This window comes from Borostomias antarcticus, assembly GCF_949987555.1.
Source record: "Borostomias antarcticus genome assembly, chromosome: 6".
NCBI lineage: Eukaryota > Metazoa > Chordata > Actinopteri > Stomiiformes > Stomiidae > Borostomias > Borostomias antarcticus.
In genome coordinates, this window is record NC_140239.1 from 22,412,096 (window position 1) to 22,421,594 (window position 9,499).

General features: G+C 43.8%; 1 protein-coding gene across 2 annotated transcripts in view; it reads right to left on the minus strand.

The window, feature by feature from the left end:
• Positions 1-8,777, minus strand: part of LOC311310322 (serine/threonine-protein kinase D3-like) — a 30,783-nt gene extending 22,006 nt beyond the window's left edge. For both annotated transcript variants that reach the window (XM_084439756.1, XM_084439757.1), the window contains exon 1: positions 8,128-8,777. In XM_084439756.1, coding sequence (XP_084295882.1) covers positions 8,128-8,487 — 360 coding nt within the window. In that variant the 5' untranslated portion in view covers positions 8,488-8,777. The remainder of the gene's footprint in view (positions 1-8,127) is intronic.
• Between the last annotated feature and the right edge of the window lie 722 nt (positions 8,778-9,499).

A 9,499-nucleotide genomic window follows, 5' to 3' on the forward strand; every position in this document is an offset into this window, starting at 1 on the left:
CGGCGTACTTGCTGGTACACTGGCAGGAAATCTTGTGGTGGAAACGGAAGTGACACGTTTTGCGTGTCACAATATCAGGAAGACAACAAACACTTTGCCCCGCGAAACGAAATCTACATGCACATAAAAGAAAGAAGACCGGTATTTACCTGCATTGAAGCCATCCTTCCAGAAAGTAGCTACAATCTTCCAATCCAGTCTGCACCACGCACGTTTGTTATCATTTTTTCCCCCCATCATTAGAGTGAGTGTGGGATTGTGGGAAGTTTCGTTCTTCAAACGCAGTGCCGATTTTATCACGACCAGAGGGGGCGCCAAAGTGCTGAGTTCTCTCATGTAGCTTTAATGATACATACAGAGTAAAACAGCACCTCAACAGCACCTTCAATCTTTATAAAACAGCACATTAACAGCACCTTCAATCCCTATACAACTTAATTATCAATAGTATGCATCATCAGGATGGATTACCCAAAGTAAACACTCCAAAGAAACAGACATCACTTCAAGAAGTACTCTTCCTATGTTAAATGCAATTATTGTAAGTCACTTTGGATAAAAGCGTCTGCTAAATGACTGTAATGTAATGTAACATCGAAATGACTCAAGTTGGTATGCAAATAAATCATTAATAAATCACTTCACCTCCAAAGCCTGTGGAAATGCAGTGCCTTAGCCACAAACTATATATTTTCACCACAAACGTGGGTGGAGTGCCAGGATGTTACAGATGTCTCTGTGTCTCTGTAATAGTAGTGACAGACAGAATCGCCTGTCGGTGCTGAGTGGTTGTGATGAGTGGATGAGCTGGCGCAGTCCTAGATCATTACTCAGTCACTCAGTCAGTAAATAAAAAATAAAAAAACAGCTTCTGTAGCCTATCAATTCAATGGCAGGACAGAACTGGGAACTGGAGGTTACTGTGTGTAACCAATAATGAGTGATTTTTACAAGTCAACATGCGAATGAGACTTCAAAGCTTAAGATATCCATGTCAGATTTCTTTTTCCTTTTAAATCACAACGAGTGATCATTGATAATAAGGTCAGTCCGTAAGCTATTTCCTGTGTCTTTCTCCTCACATGTTGGGATAACATAATGATGAGACCTTCTCCACTTCCTGCTCTTTATCCAATCACACGCCAGATAGGCTACAGTGCAGGTACAGTAGGTGAGGAACAGTGGGGTTGAAAGGTGACTAAAAATCACTCACATTTACTAAATGAAAACTACTCCCTGATATTACCATTTTGTGTTATGGTGGGCACTTTAATATACTAATCACTTCCAGGCCAGTGGAGGAAAACTCAGATATTCTTAATGGGAATTGTGTAACCGTGCCTTTAGTGTCATGGGATAATCCCTGAGTTAAAACCACCGGCAGCTTTTAACCAGGACTGAAGGGTTGCAGCACATGGTCTGGCCCACTTAGAAGTCACCCCCAGACCTCCTGGGAATAGACCACTTCTGATGCATTAACAACACAAACACAGCAAAACACACACAAACAAAACAAACAAATCTGGGTATGCATAAGCACAAATATTATACAGTAATACGATTCAATTCAAAAGCTACGAAAACATGGACAGTAATCACATCACACTGCATGACATCCATTATGATAGATCCATCCTGCGTGTTTGGTTTGGTTTTCCATGATCTTGTTTGTGGAAAGTTGGCCTGAGGTGATGGGTCACCTCTATTCAGAGAGTATGTGTGTCGGCCTGTCAGAACTGTGTGTTGGTGAATCACACTGGATCACGGGGTGGTTTTAATGTTTCCTGGCGGGCAGGCTGAGTGGATCTCGGTCCTCTGTGCGTGGCAGCGGCGCCCCCCCCCCCCCGATACCACCCACTGCTCTACCTGATCCTATGGCCTTCGTTACCATGGCAACGCCCAGCACGCTGAAGCGATGCCCGGCGAGGACCATTTGGAGAGCGGGAAAATTATGGAGCTGGGGGTCCGGCTGGCTGGTAGGCTATCTCTCTCGTGACGTTTTTACCTTCCCTTAGTGAGTGAACAGGCTTCCTAGACAAAGAAGGATATTTCCAATTGCTAGTCTTCTTGGAAAAGCATTTCCCCTGATAGACATAGGTGCTGGAGACTTACTGGGAGCCAAACTTTTATATATATATATATATATATATATATATATAAAATCAAGAGAAAGTCTGCATGCACGCAAGGCACAACTGACTTCATTTCAGCCACAGCCGAGTACCCATCATTCATCAGTTACTGTGGTTACGGCACCCCGCCACCAACCAAGAGAGGAGGCTGCCGGCTCAAACGGCCGCCACTAGGCATCAACACAAACGCTGCGCTCACAGATGCATGCCATCGACTTAGACAAGCGAGCCACTAAGTTCAGATGAGGTAAACTGTTCATTAAACTGCATTTGGAGGGTAATTTGTGCAGCCTTTTCCACTTACTAAGCCCAAACCCCTTGATATATCCTTCTTTGCGAATGAGAAGGTCTTGTAGCTTGGAGGCATTGGAAAATTGGCACCAAGAAGCAAGTTTCAATTAGTTTCTGGTCTGAATGGATGGTGTATTATGGCGTGCTTTGGTGATATGATCAGTTAAACCTCCTGCTCCAGCTGCATCCTCTGTCAACACTTCTGACAAAAGCACATTTCACTGTAGCTGAAACTTTAAGGAGAGGTACTTGTTTTAGGCCCGATGCTCCTGAGCCTGGTTCCATGGACGTCTTCATGTTGCCGGTCCAGACTGACCGTACGCGGTGACACATCTCAAGGCCCTATTCAATAGATAACAAGCCCTGGTCTCAGAGACTGGCAAACGGTGACCATATGCGCCTGCATTACAGTGAGATAAGGAAGGTTTGCTCTTTCTCTACACCCCCCCCCTCTCTCTCTCTATCTCACTCAGTGAGATAGACAGCACACAAGGTCTGGTGCATCCTGCATATTAAAGCAATTTATTTAAAATAATATTATTCCTAAGAGGGAGGGGAGCTGACACAACAGGCTTGTTGTTGGACTACAGTAGAGCATTCGTCATTCTGACATACGTTACGGTACGCACAGTAGAAAGATTGTACTCATACTGCAATGAGTACGGGTCAAACCCCAGCCAGGCCCCCGGGGCATGGTGTACCGTATTGAATGTTAAACAGGCAATCACGCAAAACAGTATCATAAGGTTGTATGTTATCAAGTTAAAGCATCTGAAATGAACATGGCACACTGCCACAAAGCCCCCCCCCCCCACAACACAGTACCAGGCTGACTGTTTTTCTTCCAATGACGACAGGGTTGATGTCAGTCAAATCATACCTTGTTATCCTTCCTCTTGAGGGGAGATACAGTAGCAGTAAGCTGAGCTGACATTTCCTCTTGTTTGGATGATCTCAGCGCGGATGCCAAGGTGGTATTGTGGAGACTGTATTGTGGAGACTGTATTGTGGAGACTGTTCTTGCCTCTTAGCCCCAACAGTGAGTCACTAATACTGGATACATTGCTTCATCATGGAAAATCACTCTGGTAGGAGTCAAGAGCTGAGTGTATAGATGATAACACTACATTGCTAGTGTTTTTATTACTGTATTCTTAAAAGGGAAAGAATGGTGTGAGAAGTAATATTCCGTTTCCTGGTGTCTTGATTGGGTAACGCCCCCATTTGGCACAACATGCTTCTTCTGAACAGATAGATATCCACATAGATATCGTATTTGACAATCATCAGGGATCAACAGATTTTTATACTCTGTCAGCCCTTCCTTGTTCCTTACTGGTTCCCAGCGTAGCCAATCAGTGTGCTTCATGATAAGGCGCACATGATGATGTGCCTTAGGCACACTGAATGCACAGTTTTGACTATTGGAAGGAAATACAGTCCCAAATGTAAATACTAAGAAACTTACTTTTATGTAACATAAAAAGTCCTTGGTATTCATTGTACTGAGGATTATTCCTGCCATAAGAAGGACCTGGTAGAGAGAGAATGCAGTCTGACAGGGAGCACAGCAGAGAGACAAGTGGGGGGCGAGAGAACGGCTCTACATGCTGGGTGGGAGAACAGAAGGGTCTGGACAGAGAGAGAGGAGGAGGACATCAGAGCGGCCGGACTCAGTGGCAATATTTAACCAGCCGGGAATGCAGTGGGATGATTCAGTCCAATTACTCAGTGGTCGCTGAGTCCAGACACGCTGCCAGAATTCGCCTGGAAGGCTTCACCCATCAACCAAATACTAAGCGTGCCCCGTCCACACCGACCACACAAGGTCAACATTACACCCAATCGTGGGAGGCCCACCCAACATACACACACACTGATGTAACTACTCTTTAGAAATATACTGAGGGGCACAAGCTCAATAAAAGGAAGTGTTCTTTTTCAGGCAGGAAATGGACATGTAATTCTCCCTTGGAGGAACAATCAGTGAGCGTAGTGTAGAACTGTTGTATGTCTTTTGAGTTGTCTGAGTGTTTTACGGAAGATGAACAATTCTTAGAGAATAAGAACACCTAGAGCAGGTGTACACTGAATGCAAACTCAGTGAAAGTGGATGGCTTATTCACTAATAAGTAACAAATGAAATTGAGTATATAATTTCACTACAAAAAAAACATGTGTTTGAAAACAGTTTCAATTCAATGCATTCACGTCACTGCCCTTTTTTAGGTACCTCAGATAATGCATTGGCCAACGTCTAAATGTCATTTCCTATCAACGTCGCAATTAACTTTGACTCCAAACCAGGGGTCCCTCCACCTGCCAGTCCAACATAACACAAGGTTCACGTTACATTTTCAACATAGCATACAGTAGGATTTCAGATGTGTTCCAACAAGTTCCTCAGACAAATGTTTTATCCATTAACATCTCACTGATGTTGCCCAAGGCTCCTGGAGAAAGATCATAACACTTAAAGCTAAACACATTCTACAGGAATTTGATAATGACCATCGCCTGTCCAATAAAGAGTAAGCATGCCAACGCTGTCAGAGTCCCCCACAGTCCACTCATCCATCCTGGGGATCCTTACTGTAAGTACAGGAACAACGTAAAGACAAAACACTTCTCAACAGATTCCATAAAATCCCCACGGTACTTATAAAAGATGATTTGTGGAGATAAAATAAAAGTGCCTTCATCAGTTTGGAAATAGGCCTGGTTTATCAATAAAAAGGCTGTTCGGAAGAGTCCAAGAGAAGTCGACCTGCTCAAACTGAGGTAGTTAAGCATACAACCATGTATGTTTGACTCACTACACATCTAAAGTCTCGTTCTCAAAGCACTAGACGTAGCAGTAAGGCATAAAGCATAGAAGGATTCTGAATTGCCTCCACTGAAATCACTCATTTTCAGGCAATCACTACTAATAGCCATCATTTACATTAACCAGCGGTTGGTATGCCATGAGACATATCAAAGGCCAATCTCTTCAAGCTAACCTGGAGTACAGTATGTACGGTCTGTATGGAACAAGCCTTTTTCTGTCATATCTCCTCTCTTCAACAGTTCATAGCACCTTTCTAGAGGGGTATTTATTCATACTGAAAAAGAAAAGAAAGGCATGCACTAGTTGTAAAACCCATGAAACAAGCATCTGCCTCGGACTGAATGCTGTCATAGAGCTGTTGTTTAAGTAATTAAACAAGCAGATTAAACAGACATTGGTGTTTCACTCTTGTGAAATAGCTGAAACTATTTGTTAGCCTATGGCACTTTGGTAGAGCGGGCAGGAAACACTGACTCCACAACCACAGCCCAGTTCCCCAGAAGGGGGGTGGTAGCACACTTTCAGTCACCTTGACAGGACGTTGATCAGACAGACCAAACAATGTGCATGGAAGCATGGCTGGGATGTGGCATATAGTTGTTTATAACACATCAATCACACAGGCCAAAAAGTAAAAAGTTGGATATGATCTATGCCTGCACGCATTCCCCAATACTGTGAGCATCGCCGGTCACTGGAAAGGTAGCTTTTTAGGTTATAAACTGTATCATCCTAAACTGGCTATTAATATTGCTTGCCATTTTATTTTTGATGCCTCCTGTTAAACTTCAATGGCCGCACTGGCAAGTTGGGAACAGACTTTTTGTAGTTTGCAATACCAAACCTATTATTACTGCAAAGTGCATTAGTTAGGCATTGAGGAACATGTCAGCAAGTTACAATGCACCTTCCTGCTACACATTAATGAAAAATAACATCAGCAAACACAGACAGCATTTTTCTTCTTTGAATAGATAACTATTTTGTTATCTTTTACCACAGTTTATGTAGCATGCCAGCAGCTGATGATGAAATCTAAAGGCCCAAAATCGTAAATTCTACCGTTGCTGTTGCAGCTAAAGCTCAAAGAGGTTTAGACTCGAAATCAGACTCTTTGAATTTATACAACCTTTTGGTTTCTAGCACACATTCTCAAATGAAGATACATCAGGTGAATAAATCATGTATTTATGTTAGACAAAAGACCCTACAAACTAAGAACATGCTTTTGTGCAAACCCAAACCCTTGAGAGTTGAGAGTGTACTGTACTATAACTGCCTATTTGAACTGTTGAAACTTTTTTTTTACAGATTCAACCTGTCAATCTTTTGGAAACTCACTCACTCAACAAGAAGGGCATTCCAAAAGCTATAGTGTCCGGTATGGCTGCTGTGTCTGAGACCCGTCATAAGGTGAAGCAGCTGTATAGCACCTCTCTGTCTGTAGCCTGCAGGCCTGAAAGTCATGCAGGGGAGGGGAGGGGAGCCTAAGGAGCCAGGAGGCCCGGGACAGTATGGCGGCCTGCAGGGGAGGGGAACTTCCCTGGCGGCTTCCTGGACACCCCAGGGACTGTCCCCCTCCTACAGGGGCAGGAACATTACACAAACGCCGTAAATATGGGCCGGTTAGCTACCATACTACTCCCACACCGAGATACACAGGAGTGGTGGGAGAATCATCATCGGCGCCTTCTTATTGTTAACCACTATCAGTAATTCACAGTTTTTGTCTTGTTGACTAGAAAATGTAAATGTGAAAATACACCAGCAACTCACATGGCAGTGTCCTCTATGATAACACAGTACATTGTTATATTTACAGCCAGGCAACATTATTGGCAGTGGCAGTGGCAGTTACCGCGACCATGTGCTTAAACAACGCAACACATGCTGAAACTGAGGAACAGAAAAACGCTGATGGTGCACTGTGGCTCACACACAGTAGTCTGTGCACCATGTTACAACCTTTCCTTTGGTTCCCTTGTCAATTCTAACATGTGTGTATGAGTTAACTTGAACATGCTAGCTCCAAAATGACTTCTGCCTCATCCATAACCAAAGCGAATTTTGCAGTATTTTCCAAGGAGATACACCAGAGACCATTCATTGGCCTCTGTCTATACAGTACCTTGTCAAAACAAAGGCTGGTGCGTAGGCTACTCGCTTAGGTATGTACAGTATATGCGATATGCGGTGAACTGTTGGTCAGTAAAAACCTAGCGCCAGCTTCTACTGTGTCCTACTAATTAGGAGCTGACAGCATTGACCCCATGTTCACAGCAATATCCAATTCAGTACTCAAAACTTTCTAAAGCTGCAACAATACACAGTGCATATGGATTACGCATGTGCCCCTGTGAATAAGCAAATATGAGGTATGACTATAAGAGACTGGAGATATAGACATCTGCTGTGCTCTTACATTGCCCTGCTAAGAAGTCCATTCCTCTGTTTGTAGCTCAGGAATGGATCAAAACACAAGTTAGCGCTTCCATCACCACAACTGGGGAATGTATTGTTTGCAAAACACAGGTGCCACATTCATTGCAAAGACCAAAACAGGAGATAACACAGACATGTCAAAAGCACAACTATCTGCACTCTTTTCAACTAGGGGGTTTCTCTCAACTGCACTTGGATTGTGTAATTCTTTTTTTTTTTATCTCAATGCATTGCAACAATAGGTCTAGTTGTGAAACCCTTAGTAGGACCTAGGCTAACTAAAACTGTGGGCTGTCATCTTCAACATCAAAAATCGTAAGGTAATCATTCAAAAAGAGAATGTAATATGTCACATAAACGCAGTGTGTAATTTGCAGTGTGATGGTATAGGCCCCTGAAATGGTCAGCAAATAATAAAATATATTAGCCTACCTTTTGATCTACTATTGAACACACGAGCTCTTTCACTGCAGAGAGAGACAGGTCGCTCGCGTCAAGGTTCACGGTTTCCCTGGTGAGTCCGATCTGGAGGAGGAAGGAGACCCCGTGGATGGAGCCCCGAGAGTTGGTGGGGCTCGGCGCGCTCACACTCCCATTGGACAGCCGGCTGTATAATGTGGCCGGCGGACTTGGGGACGGGGTGGGAGTCGGAGGGGCTGGATGTTGAGCCAGGGGGTACAGTCTGGGTAAGGGTGGAGGGGACGAGCTGCTGCAGGCAGACATTGGCTGGCAGGCAGACATTGGCTGGCTTTCGGCTTCTTGACAGGGGAAAGACGAAATGTTGACCGACATCGAATGTAGCAGTCCTATTTAGAACGGCAGCTCTGAAGTCCTCTCAGCAACGTCGAATATTTTGAAACATATTGGATGCCTTATATTATATCCAGACTTATTAACAAGTGGAAATTGTCTACATCATACGAAAATGTATCTGGGAGTGCCGTTCATGACAAGATCCTCTGGGTATGGATGGGTGGATGGATACACTTGTGGGGTACAGTTGCCTATCCTAGTCTAAAAGGTTTCACTGTGACTCACACAACATCCGTAAGTTCAAATCCATCTCATGTCGAACCTGTTGATTCTGCCTTCATTCTCCCAGCCACGTTCCACCGTCCCCGGGACTGCCTCTACTGACGAGCTGCCAAAACTCCACAAGCCTCCGAGCAGCCCGGAGCCGCTATTCTTTTGATTGAATATAGGTCCTGCATTTGCAGCTCTGCGATTGCTCTTTGCAGTTATCATCCACCAGATAGGCCTATCTGTCAAGAAAAAAAGATAACAATTCAATCGTAGGCTATATTTATTTCACAACTGGTAGCCATGAGAGCCTCTGCTGCTGCTGCTCCAGAACTGTCCGGCCATCGGCAAACATATATCTCTATTTAGCCTACGTTTATAGTACAATAGCCTACCAGCAATAAGCAAATACAGTTATAATAACAACATAATAACCTACTTTATTGTTGTGTCGGAATGCGTAGCGTTAATCTTTGCGTAATTTCCAGGTTATCACATCTGGAACAATGCACATCTGGATGTTGCGCTCTTGTTTGAATAGATAGGCTAAGTAAAACATCGGCCTAACTGTGCAATTAGGCTAGACTTGTTTCTTTTATTCCATAAAGCCGCATCTAGTTTGCAGATAAATCCCTTCTCTATACGTGTCTCCTAAGAGAAGTCTTTATACGTTACCTCTCTCAAAAGGGCGGTTTTCCCCATCCAGAGATGTAAAAAATGTTTGTTAATTCCGATCAAGAAGTTCGAACGCAGAACATGTGAAACCAGAGTGTTTTGGGTTTGC